Raw genomic sequence first — 25,395 nt, 5'->3', positions numbered from 1 at the left:
ATCCCAGGAATGAATCCCACTTGATCATGGTGAATAATTCTTTTTATATGCTGTTGAATTCCATTTGCTAGTATCTTATTGATAATTTTTGCATCCATCTTCATCAGGGATATTGGCCTGTAGTTTTCTTTTTTTGCTCGGCCTCTGCCTGGTTTAGGAATCAAAGTAATACTGGCTTCATAGAATGAGTCTGGAAGTTTTCCTTCCCTTTCTATTTCTTGGAATAGCTTCAGAAGGATAGGTATTATCTCTGCTTTAAACGTCTGGTAGAACTCCCCTGGGAAGCCATCTGGTCCTGGACTCTTATTTGTTGGGAGATTTTTGATAACCGATTCAATTTCTTCGCTGGTTATGGGTCTGTTCAAGCTTTCTATTTCCTCCTGATTGAGTTTTGGAAGAGTGTGGGTGTTTAGGAATTTGTCCATTTCTTCCAGGTTGTCCAATTTGTTGGCATATAATTTTTCATAGTATTCCCTGATAATTGTTTCTATCTCTGAGGGATTTGTTGTAATCATTCCATTTTCATTCATGATTTTATCTATTTGGGTCATCTCCCTTTTCTTTTTGAGAAGCCTGGCTAGAGGTTTGTCAATTTTGTTTATTTTTTCAAAAAACCACTTCTTGGTTTCGTTGATCTGCTCTACAGTTTTTTAGATTCTATATTGTTTATTTCTGCTCTGATCTTTATTATTTCTCTTCTTCTGCTGGGTTTAGGCTGCCTTTGCTGTTCTGCTTCTATTTCCTTTAGGTGTGCTGTTAGATTTTGTATTTGGGATTTTTCTTGTTTCTTGAGATAGGCCTGGATTGCAATGTATTTTCCTCTCAGGACTGCCTTCGCTGCATCCCAAAGCGTTTGGATTGTTGTATTTTCATTTTCGTTTGTTTCCATATATTTTTAAATTTCTTCTCTAATTGCCTGGTTGACCCATTCATTCTTTAGTAGGGTGTTCTTTAACTTCCATGCTTTTGGAGGTTTTCCAGACTTTTTCCTGTGGTTAATTTCAAGCTTCATAGCATTGTGGTCTGAAAGTATGCATGGTATAATTTCAATTCTTGTAAACTTATGAAGGGCTGTTTTGTGACCCAGTATATGATCTATTTTGGAGAATGTTCCATGTGCACTTGAGAAGAAAGTATATTCTGTTGCTTTGGGATGCAGAGTTCTAAATAGATCTGTCAAGTCCATCTGATCCAATGTGTCATTCAGGGCCCTTGCTTCTTTATTGACTGTGTGTCTAGATGATCTATCCATTTCTGTAAGTGGGGTGTTAAAGTCCCCTGCAATGACCACATTCTTATCAATAAGGTTGCTTATGTTTATGAGTAATTGTTTTATATATCTGGGGGCTCCGGTGTTTGGCGCATAGACATTTATAATTGTTAGCTCTTCCTGATGGATAGACCCTGTAATTATTATATAATGCCCTTCTTCATCTCTTGTTACAGCCTTTAATTTAAAGTCTAGTTTGTCTGATATAAGTATGGCTACACCAGCTTTCTTTTGGCTTCCAGTAGCATGATAAATAGTTCTCCATCCCCTCACTCTCAATCTAAAGGTGTCCTCAGATCTAAAATGAGTCTCTTGTAGACAGCAAATAGATGGGTCTTGTTTTTTTATCCATTCTGATAGCCTATGTCTTTTGGTTGGCGCATTTAATCCATTTATATTCAGTGTTATTATAGAAAGATACGGGTTTAGAGTCATTGTGATGTCTGTATGTTTTATGCTTGTAGTGATGTCTCTGGTACTTTGTGTCACAGGATCCCCCTTAGGATCTCTTGTAGGGCTGGTTTCGTGGTGACAAATTCCTTCAGTTTTTGTTTGTTTGGGAAGACCTTTATCTCTCCTTCTATTCTAAATGACAGACTTGCTGGATAAAGGATTCTCGGCTGCATATTTTTTCTGTTTAGCACACTGAAGATATCGTGCCCAGCCTTTCTGGCCTGCCAAGTTTCAAAGGAGAGATCAGGCACGAGTCGTATAGGCCTCCCTTTATATGTGAGGGCACGTTTATCCCTTGCCGCTTTCAGAATTTTCTCTTTATCCTTGTATTTTGCCAGTTTGACTATGATATGTCGTGCAGAAGATCGATTCAAGTTACGTGTGAAGGGAGTTCTCTGTGCCTGTTGGATTTCAATGCCTTTTTCCTTCCCCAGTTCAGGGCAGTTCTCAGCTATAATTTCTTCAAGTACCCCTTCAGCACCTTTCCCTCTCTCTTCCTCCTCTGGGATACCAATTATGCGTATATTATTTCTTTTTAGTGTATCACTTAGTTCTCTAATTTTTCCATCATACTCCTGGGTTTTTTTTATCTCTCTCTCTTTCAGCTTCCTCTTTCTCCATAACTTTATCTTCTAGTTCACCTATTCTCTCCTCTGCCTCTTCAATCCGAACTGTCGTCGTTTCCATTTTGTTTTGCATTTCGTTTAAAGCACTTTTCAGCTCCTCGTGACTGTTCCTTAGTCCCTTGATCTCTGTGGCAAGAGATTCTCTGCTGTCCTCTATACTGTTTTCAAGCCCAGCGATTAATTTTATGACTATTATTCTAAATTCACTTTCTGTTATATTATTTAAATCCTTTTTGATCAGTTCATTAGCTGTTGTTATTTCCTGTAGATTCTTCTGAGGGGAATTCTTCCATTTGGTCATTTTGCATAGTCCCTGGAGTGGTGACGACCTGCAGGGCACTTCCCCTGTGCTGTGGTGTATAACTGGAGTTCGTGGGCGGGGCCGCAGTCCGACCTGATGTCTGCCCCCAGCCCACCACTGGGGCCACAGTCAGACTGGTGTGTGCCTTCTCTTCCCCTCTCCTAGGGGCAGGATTCACTGTGGGGTGGCGTGGCCGTCTGGGCTACTTGCACACTGCCATGCTTGTGGTGCTGAGGATCTGGCGTATTAGCTGGGGTGGGTAGGCAAGGTGCACGGGGCAGGAGGGCAGGCTTAGCTCCCTTCTCCTTAGGTGATCCACTTCAGGAGGGGCCCTGTGGCAGCGGGAGGGAGTCAGATCCGCTGCCGGAGGTTTGGCTCCTCAGAAGCACAGGGTTGGGTGTTTGCGCGGAGCAAGCAATTTCCCTGGTAGGAACTGGTTCTCTTTGGGATTGTGGCTGGGGGATGGGCAGGGGTGATGGTGCTGGCGAGCGCCTTTGTTCCCCACCAAGCTGAGCTCTGCCGTCCGAGGGCTCAGCAGCTCTCCCTCCCTTTGTCCTCCAGCCTTCCCACTTTCTGAGCAGAGCTGTTAACTTATGACCTCCCAGACGCTAAGTCGCGCTTGCTGTCGGAACACAGTCCGTCTGGCCCCTCCGCTTTTGCCAGCCAGACTCGGGGGCTCTGCTTGGCTGGCGGGCCGCCCCTCAGCCCCGGCTCCCTCCCGCCAGTCCGTGGAGTGTGCACCGCCTCGCCACCCTTCCTACCCTCTTCCGTGGGCCTCTCATCTGCGCTTGGCTCTGGAGACTCCGTTCTGCTAATCCTCTGGCAGTTTTCTGGGTTCTTTAGGCAGGTGTAGGTGGAATCTAAGTGATCAGCAGGACTCGCAGTGAGCCCAGCGTCCTCCTACGCCACCATCTTCCCTCCAACCCTTGCTCTTTAAGAACACAAGTCTCACCTCCTACTAAATTTCTGGACTATAAAGGGCTACACAGTCTGACTTCTAGGGGAAAAGGAAGTAATTACAATCCTATTTCAATCTGTTAGCAGGTCCATCTATTCAATTATATTTCTTTTTCTCTTTCTCTTTTATACTTCTTTTCTTTTTCTTAAATACAGAAAGAGAAAAAATCATTTTTATTTTCAATTTTTATTAAAAATATTTTTAATTTTTTAAAATATTTTTTGTGTAATTTTTTTCAAATTCTATCTTACTTCCATCATTTTATTTTAGTCTACTTCAGTGTATTCACCTTTTCAAATTTTCAAATGATTTCTTTTTTTTCTTTTCCTTTTTCCCTTTTTCGTTTCTTTTCATTTTCCTGAATGCAGAAAGAGAAAAAATAAATTTTTATTTTCAATTTCTATTAAAAATATTTTTCTTTAAAATTTTTTACAATATTTTTTTGCTTTTATGTAAATTTTTTCAAGTTCTATTTTACTTCCATCATTTTATTTTATTCTACTACACTGTATTCACTTTTTCAAATTTTCAAACGATTTCCTTTTTTTTCTTTTCTCTTTTTCATTTCTTTTCTTTTTCTTGAATAAAGATAGAGAAAAAAAATCATTTTTATTTTTAAGTTTCATTAAAAATATTTTTCTTTAATTATTTTCTAATATATTCACTTTTGTGTAATTTTTTTTTCAAATTATACTTTACCCCCATCATCTCATTTTAGTCTACTTCAGTGTATTCATTTTTTCAAATTCTCAAATGATTTCCTTTTTTCCCCCCTTTTTTAATCTAATCTGTCAAACCACTTTCAATGCCCAGACTAAAACACACCTAGGTTCTCGCATCATCTATTTGATTTTTGTGTGTGTGTTTTTAATTTTTATTTTAATATTTTTTTAATTTTAATTTTTTAATTTCAATTTTTCTACCTTATTAATTCCTTTTCTCCCTTCAAAATGACAAAACGAAGGAATTCACCCCAAAAGAAAGAGCATGAAGAAACGACAGCCAGGGACTTAACCAACACAGATACAAGCAAGATGTCTGAACCAGAATTTAGAATCTCAATAATAAGAATACTAGCTGGAGTCAAAAATAGATTAGAATTGCTTTATGCAGAGATAAAAGGAGTAAAAAATATCCAGAATGAAATTAAAAATGCTATAACTGAGCTGCAATCATGGATGGATGCAGCGGTGGCAAGGATAGATGAGGCAGAACAGAGAATCAGCAATATAGAGGACAAATTTACTGAGAATAATGAAGCAAAATAAAAGAGGGAGATTAAGGCAAAAGAGCACGATTTAAGAATTAGAGAAATCAGTGACTCATTAAAAAGGAACAAAATCAGAATCATTGGAGTCCCAGAAGAGGAAGAGAGAGAGATAGGGGTAGAAGGGTGATGTGAGCAAATCATACCAGAAAACGTTCCTAACCTGGGGAAAGACACAGACATCAAAATCCAGGAAGCACAGAGGACCCCCATTAGGTTCAACAAAAACCGACCATCAACAAGGCATATCATAGTCAAATTCACAAAATACTCAGGCAAGGAGAGAAACATGAAAGCAGCAAGGGAAAAAAAAGTCCCTAACCTACAAAGGAAGACACATCAGGTTTGCAGTAGACCTATCCACAGAAACCTGGCAGGCCAGTAGGAGTGGCAGGATATATTCAATGTGCTGAATCAGAAAACTATGCAGCCAAGAATGCTTTATCCAGCAAGGCTGTCATTCAAAATAGAAGAAGAGATGAAAAGTTTCCCAGACAAACAAAAATTAAAGGAGTTTGTGACCCCTGAACCAGCCCTGCAAGAAATGCTAAGGGGGACTATATTTATCTATATATCTATATCTATATCTATATCCACACACATACTAAAAGCATGTAAATACATATATACATATATATGTGTATATATGTATATATATAAATTTATATACTATATATGTATATATATTTTATATACTATATATATGCTTTTAGTATATATACATATATAATATATACATATAGTAATATGTAACATATAATATATACATATATTTTTATATACTCTATATGCTTTTAGTATATATATATATACTATATATACTATATATATAGTATATATATATATAAATTAGTATATATATATATACATATATATATATATATATATATATATACTAAAAGGAACAAAGATTAGAAAGGACCAGAAAACACCCCCAGAAACTCCAACTCTACAAGCATCATAATGGCAATAAATTCGTATCTTTCAGTACTCACTCTAAACATCAATGGACTCAATGCTCCAATAAAAAAACATAGGGTAACAGAATGGATAAGAAAACAAGATCCATCTATATGCTGTTTACAAGAGACCCACTTTAGACCTAAAGACACCTTCAGATTGAAAATAAGGGCATGGAGAACCATCTATCATGCTAATGGTCAACAAAAGGAGGCTGTTGTTGCCACACTTATATAAGACAATATAGACCTTAAAATAAAGACTGTATCAAGAGATGCAGAAGGGCATTATATCATAATCAAGGGGTCTATCCACCAAGAAGACCTAACAATTGCAAACATTTATGCACCAAAATATGGGAGAACCCAAATATATAAATCAATTAATCACAAACATAAAGAAACTCATCGAAAGTAATATCATAATAGTAGGAGACTTCACCATCCCACTCTTAGCAATGTACTGATCATCTAATATAAAAATCAACAAGGAAACAATGGCTTTGAATGACACACTGGACCAGATGGACTTAACAGACATATTCAGAACATTTCATACTAAAGCAGCAGAATATACATTCTTCTCCAGTGCACATGAAATGTTCTCCAGAATAGATCACATACTGGGACACAGACCAGCCTTCAGCAAGTACAAAAAGATCAAGATCACACTGTGCATATTTTCAGACAACAACGCTATGAAACTTGAAATCAACCACAAGAAAAAAAATTGGAAAGGTAACAACTACTTGGAGACTGAAGAACATCCTACTAAAGAATGAATGGGCTAACCAAGAAGTTAAACAGGAAATTAAAATGTATATGGAAACCAATGAAAATGATAACACCACAACCCAAAACCTCTGGGACGCAGCAAAGACGGTCATAAGAGGAAAGCATATAGCAATCCAGGCCTTCCTAAAGAAGGAAGAAAGATCTCAGATACACCACCTAACCTTACACCTTAAGGAGGTGTAAAAAGAACAGCAAATTAAACCCAAAACCAGCAGGAAATAATAAAGACTAGAGCAGAAATTACTGCTATGGAAACCAAAAAAAAAAAAAAAAAAAAAAAGAACAGTAGAACAGATCAATGAATCCAGAAGCTGATTCCTTGAAAGAATTAATAAAATTGATAAATCAGTAGCCAGTTTGATTAAAAAGAAAAAGGAAAGGACCCAAATAAATAAAATCAAGAATGAAAGAGGAGAGATCACAATCAACACAGCAGAAATAAAAACAATAACAAGAGAATATTATGAGCAATTATATGCCAATAAAATGGGCAATCTGGAAGAAATGGACAAATTCCTAGAAACATATCCACTACCAAAACTGAAACAGGAAGAAATAGAAAATTTGAAGAGACGGATAATTAGTAAGGAAATCGAACTAGTAATCAAAAACCTCCCAAAAAACAAAGAGTCCAGGGCCAGATGGCTTTCCAGGGGAATTCTACCAAACATTTAAGGAAGAGTTAACACCTATTCTCTTGGAGGTGTTCCAAAACATAGATATGGAAGGAAAACTCCAAACTCTATGAAGCCAGCATTACCTTGATTCCAAAACCAGACAGAGACCACACTAAAAAGGAGAACTATAGACCAATTTCCCTGATCACCATGGATGCAAAAATCCTCAACAAGATATTAGCCAATGTGCTCCAACAATGCATTAAAAAAATTATTCACCACTAAGTGGGATTTATACCTGGGATGCAGGTATGCATCCTGGGATGCTGGGTTCAATATCCATGAAACAATTAACGTGATTCATCACATGAAAAAAAGAAAGGAGAAGAACCATATGATCCTCTCAATAGATGCAAAGAAAGAATTTGACAAAATACAACATCCTTTCTTGATAAAAACCCTCAAGAACGTAGGGATAGGAGCATACCTCGAGATCATAAAAGCCATATATGAAAGACCCAACACTAATATTACCCTCAATGGGGAAAAACTGAGAGCATTCCCCCTAAGGTAAGGAACAAGACAGGGATGTCCACTCTTGCCACTGTTATTCAACATAGTATTGGAAGTCTTATTCTCTGCAATCAGACAACAGAAAGAAATAAAAAGCATCCAAATCGGCCAGGAGGAGGTCAAACTTTCACTCTTCGCAGATGACATGATACTCTATATGGAAAACCCAAAAGATTACACCAAAAAACTGCCAGAATGGATTCATTAATTCAGCAAAGTTGCAGGATATAAAATCAACGCACAGAAATAGGTTGCATTCGTATATATTGACAATGCAGTGACAGAAAGAGAAATGAAGGAATCGATCCCATTTACAGTTGCACAAAAAACCATAAAATACCTAGGAATAAATCTAACCAAGGAAGTGAAAAATCTACACACTGAAAACTATAGAAAGTTTATGAAAGAAATTTAAGAAGACAAAAAATGGAAAAAGATTCCATGCTCCTGGATAGGAAGAAAAAATATTGTTAAAATGTCAATACTACACAAAGTAATCTACATATTCAGTGCAATCCCTATCAAAAATAACACCAGCATTCTTCACAGAGCTAGAAAAAATAATCCTAAAATTTGTATGGAACCAGAAAAGCCCCGAATAGCCAAAGCGATCTTGAAAAAGAAAAGCAAAGCAGGAGGCATCACAATCCCAGACTTCAAGCTATACTATAAAGCTGTAATCATCAAGACAGTATAGTACTGGCACAAGAACAGACACTCAGATTAATGGAACAGAACAGAGAACCTAGAAATGGACCCACAAGTGTATGGCCAACTAATCTTTGACAAAGCAGGAAAGAATTTCCAATGGAATAAAGACAGTCTCTTCTGCAAGTGGTGCTGGGAAAACTGGACAGCGACATGCAGAAGAATGAAACTGGACCACTTTCTTACACCATCCCCAAAAATAAACTCAAAATGGATGAAAGACCTCAATGTAAGACAGGAAGCTATCAAAATCCTCAAGGAGAAAGCAGGCAAAAATCTCTTTGATCTTGGCTGGAGCAACTTCTTCCTCAACACATTTCTGGAGGCAAGGGAAACAAAAGCAAAAATGAACTACTGGGACCTCATCAAAATAAAAAGCTTCTGCACACAAAGAAAACAGCAAAACTAAAAGTCAACCGACAGAATGGGAGAAGATATTTGCAAATTACATATCAGATAAAGGGTTAATATCCAAAATCTATAAAGAACTTATGAAACTCAACACCCAAAAAACGAAGAATCCAGTGAAGAAATGGGCAAAAGACATGAATAGACACTTCTTCAAAGAAGACATCCAGATGGCCAACTGACACATGAAACAATGCTCAACATCACTCATCAGGGAAATACAAATCAAAACCACCATGAGATACCACCTGACACCTGTCAAAATGGCTAACATTAACAACTCAGGCAGCAACAGGTGTTGGCGAGGATGTGGAGAAAGAGGATCTCTTTTGCATTGTTGGTGGGAATGCAAGCTGGTGCAGCACTCTGGAAAACAGTATGGAGTTTCCTCAAAAAACTAAAACAAGAACTACCCTACGACCCAGCAATTGCACTACTAGGCATTTATCCACGGGATACAGGTGTGCTGTTTCGAAGGGACACATGCACCCCCATGTTTATAGCAGCACTATCAACATAGTCAAAGTATGGAAAGAGACCAAATGTCCATCGATGGATGAATGGATAAGGAAGATGTGATATATATTTATACACACACACACACACACATATACATACAATGGAGTATTACTCGGCAATCAAAAAGAATGAAATCTTGCCATTTGCAACTACATGGATGGGACTGGAGGGTATTATGCTAAGTGAAATTAGTCAGAGAAAGACAAAAATCATATGACTTCACTCATATGAGGACTTTAAGAGACAAAACAGATGAATATAAGGGAAGGGAAACAAAAACAATATAAAAACATGGAGGGGGACAAAACAGAAGAGACTCAAATATGGAGAACAAACTGAGGGTTACTGGAGGTGTTGTGGGAGGGGGAATGGGCTAAATGGTTAAGAGGCACTAAGGAACCTACTCCTGAAATCATTGTTGTACTATATGTAACCATTTTGGATGTAAATTTAAAAACATAAAAAATAAAACAAGTTATAAAAAAATAACACCTAAAAAACACAAATAATCCAGCAAAAAATTGGCAGAAGACATGTATAGACATATTTCCAAAGAAGACATATAGATGGCTAACTGACATATGAAATGATGCTCTACATCACTCATCATCACGGAAATACAAATCAAAACTACAATGGGACATCACTTCTCACACTAGTCAGAATAGCTAAAATTAACAACACAAGAAACTACAGGTGTTGGCCAGGATGCAGAGAAAGGGAACCCCCTCACACTGTTTTCGGGAATGCAAACTGGTGCAGTCACACTGGACAACAGTGTGGAGGTTCCTCAAAAATTAAAAATGACCTAATATTTTAAATGAAGTTAAAAAATTTTTTTGAATGTTTTTTTTTTATTTTTGAGAGAGAGAGAGAGAGAGTGAGCATGAGCAGGGGAGGGGCAGAGAAAGGAGGAGACACAGAATCTGAAACAGCCTCCAGGTTCTGAGCTGTCAGCACATAGCCCGATGCGGGGCTCCAACCCACAAACCACAAGATCATGACCTGAGCCGAAGTTGGACACTTAACCAACTGAGCCACCCAGGAGCCCCTTAAATGAAGTTTAAAAAAAAATAGGATTGTCTATGTTCTTACAACATATAAGATTATATACAACATATAAGATTATATTCAGAGGCCAGCTTGATAAATATTATTGGAGAAATTAAAATGATAAAATCAACAAACTTTTTTCGTATGAAGTTTATCTTAGCTACAAGAAAGTCTTACTTCTCTAATTTTTCCAAGAGCTTTATCACTTATTTATAAATGGAGAGAAGTGGGACACCTGGGTGGCTCAGTTGGCTAAGTATCCCCAACTTTGGCTCACATCATGATCTCACGGTTTGTGAGTTTGAGCCCTGCACTAGGCTCTGTGCTGACAGCTCAGACTCTGAAGCCTGCTTCAGATTCTGTGTCTCTCTCTCTCAATCTCTGCCTCTCCCCACTTGCACTCTGTCTGCCTCTCTCTCTCAACAATAAAATAAAAACTTTAAGAAACTTTTTTTTAAAATGAAGAGAAGCCTGCCTTTCTCCATTTTCTAAGTTGCCAATATTCTAAGACTATAATTCTAAATATTTAACTGAGTTCTCATTTTTATTGCTTGCAGCACACAAAAATGATTGAGACATACTCAATGTGGGAAAATATGCTCCACATAAAAGAAAATTTGATGTAGTCAAGAAAATTTTTAAATGTATACAAAAGTTAAATATTGACATTCATTTTTTTTACTATTATTATAAGGCATGAATCTGAATTATTGTCAAAATTATAACAAAATAATAATTAGTTCCAGGAGTCTACAACATATATGAATTTAAGGGGAAATGTTAAATTTTACTAGAAATAGCACATACTAAATTTTTACACCAGTACATGTTAACTAAGTGATGCAGCCACTTTGGACAGGAAAGGATTCATTGTGGCATCAACTACAGTTCGAAATAGCTTGGGATAAACTGTTGCTACTCCATTTACTGGAATTTTCACTAGGGTTGTGTGTTCTGGCCAATTTCCAAGCAGACAAGTGGTGAGTTTCCTTCTGTCAGTGAGCCAGATCTCACCCTGAAGTTATCTTCCCACTCTATATTATAAACAGAAGAGGGAGGTTAGTCTTGTTTAAAATAAATGGCATTCTTTTGCAACTATGCTATAAGCAAAATGTCAGAGATTTACATTCTGCTTGTATTTTTTACCTTTCATGAATGTTTCACATCCTGAAGACTTATGTTGCTTATCATTAAAGAAAACTTTGCTATTTCAGAGCAGACTGAAAGTGTTAAGCTACTGTTTCTTACCTAGAAATCAAAATGCCTGGCCAACCCTCCCACCCCGCCCCACCCCTTACACACATCCTAGGGTATGGGTGAACTTTTAGTTTTTTCATGTTTAGCTCTCAACATCAAATGTTACATGAAATTTATTATTATCTCCTTCCTTACAGTGTGTCTATATAATAAAGTTACCTTCAAAACAGTTTCCTTATTATTCCATAAAATCAAATTTTGCCTTCATTCTGATAAAATAAATTTCGCATAAAAATGTAGGCATTAATACTTTTTCTCATTCATAAAATGAGCAAGGAAAGTATAACCTCTCTAGGATCACTTCTGGTACATCTCATGTCAAAGATTGTAATCTAGAAATAAATCAAAATAAAGCCTATTTCATAATTGATTTTCAAAATGTTTTGCTATATTTAACAAATTTACTTCCAAAACACCTGCCAAATTTTTAGTTTAGAACAACTTTGTTCTAATGTTTATACCTTAAATGAAATTTTAGATTCCAGTGGAAAAAAATTTGATTATATCCTGTTTATTGACTTACCATCATCAAAATTTATGTCCACTCACAAAAAATACTTCTTATTCTGGCAAAATCTATAAAGTACCTGTTAGAACTCTGTAATACACTAGTTTTAATAGTTTGCTAGTTTAGATCAGGTCTTTGAACACAGGGATAGTATTTGTCACATAAGAAGTACATAAGTGGTAAAATATTAATGAATTAAGTTATACTTAGATGTAACGCCTTCACATATTAGGTATTCAATATACAACTGCTGATTGGTAACTTGGTAAGTATAAAGGTTAGTATTAAGGGATTCAGAGATTGTGCTTTTAGAGATTCCTGTATGCTTCCTTTTAAAAATACTGAGTTAATGTTTTCCTTAGAAAATTTGACACTTAAAAGGGTTTTATACGTCTTTAAATGTCAACTTAAACCAATTAACTATAATGCAAAATTACTCTAGTTGGCAATGAGGACTTCTACCAAATTTACCACATATATATGGTATAACTATTTATCCTCCTTCTTTAACATTCTCTTTTTCTTCTATTCCTTCTGGGTTATCTCTTTAAGTGGGCAGGGGAATTATACGATGGGGAGACCATGGTAGGGATTCTCATGGCTAGGTTCTTATATTGTTACTTCCCTCTTGGTTTTCCCTAGTGACAGAAGTGATTCTGACTAAGGAGCCCCGAGTCAATCTCACACAGATTCAGGAGTATTGCACTCTAACAATCAATCCTAATCCTGCCTGCTCCAATTGAGACAAATGCAGGTAAAATTCACTCTAATAAAGCTTTCAGAAACAGTTGATAAAATCATGACAAAACATCACCAATATATGGGGAAATCTATGATAACTCTAGATTATTTTTTCCTTAAACATAGAATAGCCACTGAATCTTAAAAGTAGTAGAAGAAACTTTATGGACAGAGGAGACAGCATAGGTCATTTTGATGCAGAGTAGTCTGGAGAGGTAATGTAGCATCCAGACTGAGGTTGTCCAATAGGAATATAACAAGAGCAATATGTGTAATTTGTAATTTCTAAAATAATTGTGATAATGTGTGTAATTTAAAATTTTCTATAGCCATATTGAAAAACTGGTAAAATTAATTTTAATATTAAATTTTAAGTAAATATATTTAAAATACAATTTTCTCATTAAAAATATATGTAAGGTGATATATGTGTTAATTAACTAGATAGTGGGAATCCTTTCACAATCTATACATACCACCACCATATACATTTCAAATATCTCACAATTTGGTCAATTATACCTCAATAAAGCTGAAAAATTCAAATATTACTCAATGTTTAATCAATATACACAAACTCATGAAATAGTCTACTTTTTTAAACTAAGCCTTCAAAATCTGGTTTGTATTTCAAAACACATCTTAATTCACATGCAAAATTGTCAATGGTTAAAGTGAAATTTAATCCTACTAAAACAATAAAATTATGTTTAACAGTAAACTATTTTAAACTGTTTCATTTTTAAATTTAAATTAAATTAATTAAAAATTCATTCTGTCATAGTAACCACATTTTAAGTGCTCCATAGCCACATATGACTAGTAGTTGCCATATTAATTAGTACAGATCTAGATCATTCAAGACAAGATGAGGAGGCCTCTGGTAATTCAAAGGGAAGTAAAAAGATTAGAACTATATAGGTAATTCTGAGCATCCCTGAAGGAACCAAGAAAGAGTAAGTGGCCCTCTTTGTCTAGAAAGTGGATAAACCACAATAAGGATAGCTTATGCAGGGATAACTATGATTTATCAATTAGCATTTAAACACCATCTTTACCTGCTTATTTCTGAAAAGACCTTCATTACTTCCCTCATTCTGTTAGTAAAAATGTCATTATTACGGGGGCGCCTGGGTGGCTCAGCCGGTTGGGTGTCCAACTTCAGCTCAGGTCATGATCTCACAGCTCATAAGTTCCAGCCCTGCGTTGGGCTCTAACAGCTCAGAGCCTGGAGCCTGCTTTGGATTCTGTGTCTCCCTCTCTCTCTGCTCCTTCCCCATTCATGCTCTGTCTCTCTCAAAAATAAACATCAAAAAAAATTTTTTTTAAATGTCATTATTACATTCCCCAAGGATACCTGAGTTATCCTTTCTGATTTCTCTCAGTCTCTCAGATGTTATCTATCATCTATCATCATCTATCATCTATCATCATAATCTATCTCCCTCATGAGGTGCTAAGTATTATTCCTTCCTCAACTTGAAAACATCTTCAATATTGGTTCCCACCTCTCATTTTCCACTGACACCACTCTAGTCCAGGCTTTATGCTTAATCATACCACACTTGCTGAATTGCTACAAAAGCTTTCTCACTGATTCTATTCCAGTCTCTCCCATCTAATTCATACTGTACACTTCCATTACATTAACCTTTCTAAGACATCATTTTCATGATCTAAATCCTCTATTAAAACATGTTCACAAGCTTTCATCTATGCCCAGAATAAACTCCTCATTGTTCTTCCTGTGTGTGTGGGGTGGGGGGTGGAGTGGGCTGTGGGTTTGTGGTGTGTATGTGTTTACTTCTCATTTTGTTACCAAATTAAACTTTTCCCATTTCTGTTCTCCAATTCTCTAATAAATGTTTTTTCTCTCTCCTCCTATCTACTGTGATCTCCTTAAAGGTAAGAGTTGCATATTGCTCATATCATAGAACCCTCAATATGTTATGTTGTATTTGCACAATGGTGCTTAATAAATATTTGCTAATATGAAATAAATACAATGGAATCCCCAGCTGAAAAATTTCCTTCTTATATGTTTTCTGGATAAGAACATGAAAAGTTTAGGTCACAGGACAAACTTCAAAATCTACCCATGTTTCACTCCTGTTTTCAAGCACTGTGTTATATTAATTATACTAATTTGCAATAATGCTAATAACAATATACACTTTAATTTACAATCAACATGATCAACAGAGTCTCCTAAAAGCAGGCTTCTTTTTAAACTATCATGTTACTTTGCTTTCAATTGACAAGATTTTAATTTTTTTGGTAAGATTTTGTAATAAACTAGTGATTGAAGGAAGAGAAGAAGAAAGGAACCAGGATTAAATGAAAACATGCACCATTATTTAGTAAGGAGTATTAGCAACTTTTTATCACTCAACAAACATTAGATTTCTTACTTTGAATGAATAGAAGTTCACCACTTTTCTAGAAAATGGTGTTGAAAGGGAAATCATTTGAACAAATTGTTTAATGAAACTCTTTGAGCCCATGGACAAATAAAAGTTTTTATTTTTGAGAAAAGTAACATTTGTCCTTTGAAAATTCCAGCAATGGGTTAAGAAAAAATATATTTTATGACTTTTTAGTAGGAGGAAGTTGGTTTGAGGAATTAAAAAAAGTCACAGTATTAAATTCTCTTGGTGTTTAAATAATTTATTTGACATTTTCTATGTGTGCATTCACTTCAATCCTTGACACACTTATCTTCCATACATGAAAAATAGTGGCCTATTTAAGAAACCTTAATAAATGACAATATTTTTCAAATGCACTTTATAAATACAAATATTTCAAAGTGAAGGGAGAAAATTGTTGAATGAGTAGACAATACAATTTTGAGCATTTCCAATTTATAAAAGTATGCCTACTTTTTTTCAGTAAATGAATATAACCACTTAAAAATATATGTGTGTGTATGTGTATGTGTATATACCCACACACAGTACAGAAACATTTCAAAGTGGCAAGTTTTTAGTGCACTGCCAAAGTGCTACAATAACTGTCATCCACAGACATTCATGTGCAAACACTACTGGACTGGTACACTAGAGCAAATAAGAGAATATTAGTTAGGAGAACTCTGTGGCAAAAACTTTTTAAAAAGGAAAATAATTAAACAGAAATCTACTTCTCATCAGAACAATATATAATCTCATTTATCATCTGAGTCATATATACATACATACACACACAGTATTTTCTAAGATGAGAAAACAGTGGTAGGAAAAGATATATCCATTAAAAACTTAAAAAAGAAAGGCATAGCAAGGACTGGAATGCACGTGCATGGGAGTGGAGTGTGGATAAAGTTAAGCAGAAAGTAACAGAAATGAAATGGAATGAATCATGGAAGTTGGATGAGTGGAAAAGGAGAGGTGAAAATAATTTCTCTTTGTTTTAAGCTATGTATACAACTGTCAGTCACTAGCCAAAGCCCATTTGGAATGTAAGCTGGCTAAATTGTCATGAGACACAGCACAGACTTTGCCAAAACTACAGGGTTGTTCTGAATTTTGTTCCTCAAAATTCAAAAGCTGCACTCATATAAGACAGTTTATACAACATTCAGATTCATTCTATCTTTCCAAATCTGAGAAAATGCAAACAATGAACTCTCCAGACCACAGAGGGAAAAAAACCTTCTCTGTTCCATTATCAGAGCGTCATACAATAGCAGGCTCCATAATCACAGTGAAGTCTGACTTTGGAAGCAGCACAAAGATGGTGACAAACTCGTCTAATGGAAAGGGATGCAGATATACATGTGAGCAATGTCTCCTCTCCTGCAATTTCCCCACAGAAATTCCTGGAAGTAGGGGGTAATTATTCAGGGGAGAAAATAAAGACATTCCCTATCCTGCCTCACGCTAAACCTCAGAAAATTTATTGCCTAACATGAATAGGATTAAATTATCTCAATTTCTCCCTTAGAGTAGGGAGGCCTCACAGGGTAAAAAAAAATTATATAAATTCCTCAAAATATGCCAAAGCACATAATACTTTTCCTTACATATTAAAAACTTGAAAAGAAGAATATTCTAAAGTATGTTAGTTATGTGTATGCATTACTATGATCATTTGATGGCTATGAAACTGAGGCTTAGTTACAAGGCCACTTATCCCACACAAATTTGACCCTGGGTTTGTTTCATGTCAAAATTCAGGCTGGCAATTTCAACAAAAACAAATCCTGCCCTCATTTAAAAAGGTCAGGAAGTTATATAAATGGGGAGAACAGCCAACATTTTTTTATTATCCTTTTTCTTGTTAATTATATCACTGTTTAAGAAAATATTCTGGAGTTAAATATTTTTATTAAACTTTTATAAATGCCTTAAACAGCATTTCCTCCTCCACTACTAGTAATTCTACAAAAAACAATCCATGATATCAGAAACACAGGTAATCATGAATAAATTCATTCATCAGCAGCAACTGCACATATCACAAAGAGAGAACCAGACATTATGTACTACCTGAAAAAAGAACACAACACAACCTAGGAAATATTCCCACCCCGAAAATCACATTTCCAATCTGATCAAGTCTCTAGATCCAACGACCAAATTCAGGAAACAGAGGGTAGAGGAACTTAACACCAGAAGGATTTAATCACAAAAATTTAAGATTGTGGCAAATGCTACATGCAAAACAATCTATGCAAGTTAAGAGACAAAGGGGAAACACAAATTAAAAAGACACTTAAGAGATTTACTGGAATCCTGTATTAAAAATATTAAAATAAATATTTATGGGACAACTGCAAATTGGAATCTGACTAGATACTTATTGGTATTAAGGAGTTATTGTTAACTTTAAGTATGATAATGGAATTGTAATTTTTTCCAAAAGAGCCCATCCTTTATAGAACTATATATAGAATAATTATGATTGAAATGATGTAATATCTGGTATTTATTACAAAATATTTCTTGAAAAGGGTTAGAGTGAAAATTAGATAAACAAAACTGTGAATAAATAATAGTTGATTTTGGGTGCAAAACATATGGCTGCTTCGTGTACCATTATGTACATTTGGGAAAAAAAAGCACATGCAACACCATCACTAAAAAATGTCCTAATTTTTTTTCCAAGGAAATAGCTTATTATCAAGGAATCACAGAGTTAAAAATACCTTAGAAACAATCTATTTAAACCACCTCATTTTATAAATAAGCAAATTAAGGCTCAGATAGGTTAAGTGACTTGCTCAGGGTCACACAACTTGACATGAGTCAAGATCATAATTTAAATCCTCAGACTCGTAGCCCAGGACTTTGTTCTTTTTCAAACCTATAGGAAATGACTGCATTTAAACATTTAGTCCAGAACATCCTTAAAATTGAGTGTAATTAACAAAAGTAAGCCATGTGGCAAGGAATTAGTAGTTCATACCAAAAATGAGCTGCCAGTCACTGTAATAAGATCTGTTTCTTTCTGAGAACCATGGTTTCCTGCTGGATTGGAAAATCCAAACTGGGTTTCTTCCTCCTGTCCAAAGAAGTCAGAGTCAGGATGTACATTCCATTCTGCTTTGGTTGGCGTCAGTAGTTCTGAGACACTGTTTTCACAAAGGGTGCTGGAAGGAGTCAGAGCATCTGTGTCCACTGTTAGCTTATTGCTGGGCGTCAAAGCTTGGGGTTCTTGACTCGAGTTTTTCATAGCCAAAGGGCCCAGAGATGCCAATGGCCCCACACTTAGACTTGAGGCATCATCCATATCTAAGGGACTCTGCTGAAAACCAGAGGCTGTTGTTCCAAAAAAGAGAGAGGTATCCAGACTTTGGGGAAGGTCACTGGTGGCCATCAAGGTCCGAGGGTCCACAGCCTGCCCTAAGGAATTATTATTATTAGCAGGGAGGTTCCCTGCCAGAGTTGAACTCACAGAAGCCACATCAATAGTCAAGATTCCAGAGTTCACCAGTGCTGTGTCCAACACTGCAGCAGAACTACTGCCAGGCACATCAGAGAAGAGAGACACTAGCTCTGCATCATTGAGATCACTCTGTCCCTGGCTGGTAAGTTCACTGCTGGGTGTAAGAGAATTTGCAGCTTCCAGCTGAGCTAAGAGATCCTGGCTGAGGTTGTGCCTTTTGGCCATGTGGGTCTTCATGCTGTGCTTGGATGTGAAAAGTTTATTACAAGTAGAGACTGGGCAACGGCTTTTCCAAGTGTCCACATCCTGCAAGTGTTTCTTGGAGTGAATGTAGAGACTACTGCGAGCAGAGAACCTGGCACAGCAGCCTTCCACAGGGCACACAAAAGGCTTTGTGCCCAGGTGGGTTATGCTGTGGCCTTTCAGGTGCTCGGCCCTCGTGAAAGATTTCCCACAGCCTTCCACAGGACACATGAACCTCCGGTCATCATCGTGCTTCCTTTTGTGCCTTAAGAGTTTGGACATGCTGGTGAAGTTCCAGCCACAGCCGTCAAAGTCACAAAGGAAAGGTCTCTCACCTGTGTGGCTCCGCAGGTGAATTTTCAGGCGACAAGCCTTGTCGTACTGTTTGCTGCATCCAGGAAAAGAGCAGGAGAAGAGTTCCTGTTCCCTGAAGTGGGCACGGTTATGGGAAAACAGGGCACTCACTGTGATAAACGTCTTCTTGCAGCCGGAAAACGCGCACTGATAGGGCCTCTCGGGCTCGAAATGGCTGCGTTGGTGGGCGCTGAGTTTGGCCTGTGTAGGGAAGCTCTCCTCGCACACCTCGCACTTGAATGAGTTCTCCTGCTCATGGCCCTTCATGTGTGCCTTAAGGTTATACACTGTGGTGAAGCTCTTGCCACAGCCCTCCGCAGGGCAGCCAAAGGGCCGAAGTTTGTCGTGAGACTGCAGGTGCCTCTTGAGCTTGTAGGAGGTGGTGAAAGTCCAGCCGCAGCCGCCCAGGGGGCACTTGAAGGGCCGCTGGCCCTGGCTACTGCTGTGAGTCAGCAGGTGCACCTTCAGCTGGTGCTTCTTGGCAAAGGTTTGTCCGCACTGGGCCTCGGGACACAGGTACAGCACCACCCCGGGGCCCGGGCCCAGCGGCCTGCGGGGGCTCTGGGCTGCGAGCTGGCTCTCTGCCTCCTCCTCAGGCGCCGGGGCAGACACCGGTTCAGCCGGTTCGGCCAGCAGGAGGTCGGGCGGCAGCTCGGGGCAGTCGCTGGGCTGCGCTGCGTGTGGGATCCCAGTTTGGTGAGCCATCAGACCCCCAGGCTGAGGGGCAGGTGCGACCCCAGGCTCCCAGGCTGGCGGCGGGGGCGTAGCAAGGGTGAGGGCACCATTCTCAAAGCGCAAAAGCAGGTTTTGGTTGTGGATGGTGACGGTGCCCGCGAAGGTGGCGGCGGGTCCCGGGCCTGGGGCAGGGGCCGAGACTCGTGTTGGAACCGCGGACAGACAACAGGGACCCAGCGCCATGAGGCCCGCGGGATTCGCGCCACTCTCACCCTTCTGGAGCTGTGGGCCAGACTGGGCCTCCTCCCTTCCTACAGGCCCTGAGGCCTGGCGGGCTTCCGAGGTCTCCACATCACCACCCACTGGGTCCAGCAGCACCAGGAAAAAGTCGCTGCCACCGCCGTCGCCGCTGTCGCCACCGCCGCCAGCATAATCAGGCCTGGTCGCCAACTGGCTGGGGCCTGGGCCCCGTGAGGCCGCGCGGGCCTCCTCGCGCCGCCTCCCGGGCCCGCCATCTTGGAGGCCCCGGAGCAGCAGGAGTCGGCGCGCGGGGACCTGGCCAGCCCGCGGGTCAGGGCCTCCGTGGACCCGGCTGCCGCCCGCAGGGATGCCAGCACCGCCGCTCTGTCGCGCCCCGGTAGCCGGGAGCAGCCTTGGGTTTTCCATCTCCGTGTTCCTTTGGCTCCGCGGGAACCAGAGCAGAGGAGGAGGCGTGACCCCGCCCCCTGCCGCGGGCCTGAACATGTTCCTGAAAGGAAAAAAAAAATGTGCAGTGCGCAGAAACTGGCCCTATCAGATATTAAAACGTGTTTAACGACACAGTTATTTAAATATTCTGGTACTGGGTCTCTGGAACAGAACAGAAAGTCCAGAGGCAGAGCCTGGTGTACAAAAATAAGTTCTACATTCAATATTTGTAGGAAATCAGGGTCTTGCCAGATAATGAGGAAATGACAGTTCATTCGGTAAATGGTGCTGGAATACCTAGGAATCTATCTACTAAATGCAACTTAAATTCGTACATCACTGTATATACCAAAATAAACACTCCCAGCCCTTCCCAGTGCCAAGCATGTTACTAAGTACTTTTCATGTGTTAAAATTAGTTTACTGGATGGCTGGATGGCTGGATTTTTTTAATCCAGTGACAGAAAATTCCTGCGACAATGCTCTATGTGTCAGCATTAAATTACCATAGTTCTAGCAAATTCTACTGGAAATGATGTCTTTTTTTTTTTCCTGGACAGGTTCCATATCCAGAACTGTTTGAGCAAGTTCCTCAGGAAAATTTGTCTCATAGTTAATTTTTTTGGCCTGCTGATGCAAAGATTAGAGTGAGTAAGAAGTGAGGCCAAAACAGATTACCACTGCTCAGTGTAGAAGTGCAAAGCCTGAAGATGAAACAATTTATATTGAACCCAACCCACTCCTGGGTTCTCCCTATACAGTGTACTACGTAAACTAACTCTTTGCCTTTACACCATGTTAAATTTCACGTACAATCTCACAGCGTACCTTATACCATTCCTTAGCTAATCTAGATTCTCCAGCACATGGAGGTCTCTGGACAGGAGTAGCCATTAAATATGATAAGGTTAAACCCTAAGTCACTGTGATGGACTCTCTTGAGATAATGCACAGGACCATATTCAATAGTCCTGTTGTGCCTGGTTACATTTCAGTGTGGTGGTCGAGTCTGACTGTAATGTATTTGGCCTGTGATGCCTAATGATTGTATTAATGTTGATGCTCTTAGTCATGCTGCAGCAGGCAGCATGAACTTTTTTACACTGGTTACTCTCAGTCCCCAAGTCCCATGCTAGTAGTGATAAGAAACATTGCAGGTATAGGATAGGCAGACAATGGATCTGCATGATAGCATAGGAAACTCCATTGTTTTAAAGGGACTTTTAGAAAACTTTCTCAAAGTTCGTGTTGCTGAATAGCACACAAATATGCTCTCTGTCGCAAAGGGAAATTCTATCTCTACTTTCTTTCAAGGCCATTTGTTAGACACATAGCAATGAAAAATAGTTTGGAACAAAAACTGTTAATGTTAATACTTTGACTTGTAACTTATATTGAGGTGAGACATTTTAATTAAAATGTTTTTTTCTTTTGGTGTGCCTGTATTTCATAGAATAAGATACCACTAAATCAGGAGAAAAATATTTTAAAAGCTGCTCATCCTTGTACTTTTGTACTCTCTTCCTAGTACTACCAATGATTTAAGCACATTCAACTCGTGGGCTCAGAAACCACATGAGACTTGGGGCGCCTGGGTGGCTCGGTCGGTTAAGCGTCCGACTTCGGCTCAGGTCATGATCTCACAGTCCATGAGTTCGAGCCCCACGTCGGGCTCTGTGCTGACAGCTCAGAGCCTGGAGCCTGTTTCAGATTCTGTGTCTCCCTCTCTCTCTGCTCCTCCCCTGTTCATGCTCTGTCTCTCTCTGTCTCAAAAATGAATAAACGTTAAAAAAAGTTAAAAAAAAAAAAAAGAAACCACATGAGACAAATTAGCTCACAGCTTTTTCTTCACACATATGACTGGATTGGCTTCTTATCCCAGGCATTCTAAGACCATATACACAAGGACTTATGTATGAACAGGGAGTTTGTTTTGTAAATGCTGGTTGGACCTGCTGCCTGGTCTAGCTCTCTTAACTATCACTCTGGCAATGGTGAGATATAAATGTGAAATCTGAAACTTTTTAAAAAGTTTTTCTTTTAATTTCAGTTATTCAATATATAGTGTTATATTATATATTATATAGCTTCAGGTATCATATATAGTGGTTCAACAATTCCATACATCACCCAGTGGTCATCAGCTTATCAGGACAAGTGCACTCCTTAATTCCCATCACCTATTTAACCAACATCCCCCCACTGCCTCCCCACTGGTAACCATCACTTTGTCCCCTACAATTAAAAGTCTATTTCTTGATATTCTTAATCTCTCTGTTTTTTCCCCTTTGCTCCTTTGTTTTGTTTCTTAAATTCCACATATTAATGAAATCATATATTTGTCTTTGTCTGACTTGTTTCACTTAGCATTATACTCTCTGGCTCCATGTTGTTTCAAATGACAAGTTTTCTTTTTTATGGCTGAATAATATTCCACTGTGTATATGTACATCTTATTTATCCATTTATCATTTTAAAGACACTTGGGCTGCTTCCATAATTTGGCAATTGTAAATGGTTCTTTTTATATCTGACTCAGGTGCTTTTATCTTCTTCCAGCATCTATGGAATTGTGTCAGACCAAATTGTTAGCTTACAAATAAGGTAAAAACTTATACCTTTCATAGTTCTTGACACACAGTTGGCAAAAAAGATATTGTCCAAAATAAATGCTAGCAACCGGGGCGCCTGGGTGGCGCAGTCGGTTAAGCGTCCGACTTCAGCCAGGTCACGATCTCGCGGTCCGTGGGTTCGAGCCCCGCGTCAGGCTCTGGGCTGATGGCTCGGAGCCTGGAGCCTGTTTCCGATTCTGTGTCTCCCTCTCTCTCTGCCCCTCCCCCGTTCATGCTCTGTCTCTCTCTGTCCCAAAAATAAAATAAAAAATGTTGAAAAAAAATTTAAAAAAAAAAAAAATAAATGCTAGCAACATATCCAAATCCTAACTGTAGTGGATAGACAACACAACCAGTGCATGTTTAGATGTCCTACTCTCAGATGGTTACCAGCCAACTCTGGGGGATATTGCTCTTATATGACCTTGATGATGTTTTGATTCATCAGGAAAACTAATATTTGCTAGAATGTTTGCCTCCAGTATGCTCTCAATGAACACATATACTGTTTCTCACTCATACATTATTTCCTCTTCACTGGCTCATATGCTGTTTGGGGCCCAAGAGCCCACAAATGAGCCCTTTTCTTATTTTGTTTTGTTTTTACACAAAAGTAACCAGTCACAAACAACTATCTATTGCACTTTTTTTGACTACCAGTCCTTAGAAATCAAGTTTTAAAGGCAAAAGACAAATTATTTGCTGAATAAAAATTATTTTACCATCATTTAATAATTCCCTATCTTAGGCTCTCAATATGTGTACTTATACAGGTATTTATTCATATGCTTATGATACTTATATTACACAGATTCAAATATGAACCACAATACCAAGGTTGTTCTAACAAATACATAAGTCTCCACAAAAAACATAAACTTGTTTTATTTTTCTCATGTACTTCCCCTAATTTTTATAAGCCAGTTGCTTCATTTAAAACCATTTTCATTACTTCTATAAACACTTCCATGATATCATCTCTATATTTCATAAATGCTTCGAAAAAAATTCTTACATTCTGGTGGACTCATCTTTTGATTTTTGACAAATCATGATCCTGAAGATTTTACCCAGTCTTTACAATGATAATAAATTTAAAATACCTGCAATGAAGTAGAGTTTTCAGAGAATCTAGAAAAAATTTTATTTAAAAAGTTAATGAAAATTCCAGATATATAAGTGTTTGCTTTAAACAAACCAATTTATACTAAAAAAAACAATTATCCAAAACTGGGCTGCCATGTTTTATGAAATTTTAATTTTCTAGATTAAATACCCATAATATTAAGTGAAATGGCATAATAAGGATGACTTTTGTTCATTAAAGGCAGAGTATATGGCCTATAAATTTGTGGTCCTTTAAACCAAACTGTCCCCACTACCAAGTGCCACACAACACAAAGATCTAAAGTCTCATAGGAGGGGTGATTGCAGAGTAGAGAATATTAATTTCTATTTTCATGTGCAATGATTTGTTGATCACTTCTGACAGCTGATTTTTTTCTATTTTTCATCTACATTATAAGGCTTTTTACCGATTTTAGAAAATGTCTGCTCCAGGGGCGCCTGGGTGGCTCAGTCAGTTGGGTGACCTTTGGCTCAGGTCATGATCTCGCACTCTTATGAGTTCGAGCCCCGCATCCGGCTCTGTGCTGACAGCTCAGAGCCTGGAACCTGTTTCAGATTTGTGTCTCTGTCTCTCTCTGACCCTACCCCCTTCATGCTCTCTCTCTGTCTCAAAAATAAATAAACATTAAAAAAAATTAAAAAAAATAAAGAAAGAAAATGTCTGCTCCAGAGATCCTTCAGTAAATTTGTCCACATCAGCTCCTACTTTATTTCAGACAGGCCTCTGCTCTTCTACACTAATCTCAGACTTTAAATAACTTCTCTTTCTCTCAAAAACACCAGTTCATTCAAGG

At 38.2% G+C, this 25,395-nt stretch overlaps 1 protein-coding gene across 1 annotated transcript; it reads right to left on the bottom strand.

The window, feature by feature from the left end:
* Positions 1–15,518: 15,518 nt before the first annotated feature.
* LOC131502248 (zinc finger X-linked protein ZXDB) lies at positions 15,519–20,906 on the bottom strand. The gene has a single exon (XM_058712925.1). It carries the CDS (start codon positions 20,838–20,840, stop codon positions 18,417–18,419), a length of 2,424 nt encoding a protein of 807 aa, XP_058568908.1. The 5' UTR covers positions 20,841–20,906; the 3' UTR covers positions 15,519–18,416.
* Positions 20,907–25,395: the final 4,489 nt, after the last annotated feature.

The sequence above is a fragment of the Neofelis nebulosa genome, chromosome X, assembly GCF_028018385.1.
Source record: "Neofelis nebulosa isolate mNeoNeb1 chromosome X, mNeoNeb1.pri, whole genome shotgun sequence".
Taxonomy (NCBI): Eukaryota; Metazoa; Chordata; class Mammalia; order Carnivora; family Felidae; genus Neofelis; species Neofelis nebulosa.
The sequence above is the reverse complement of the archived record's forward strand: the minus strand, read 5'-3'. Positions and strand labels throughout refer to the sequence as shown.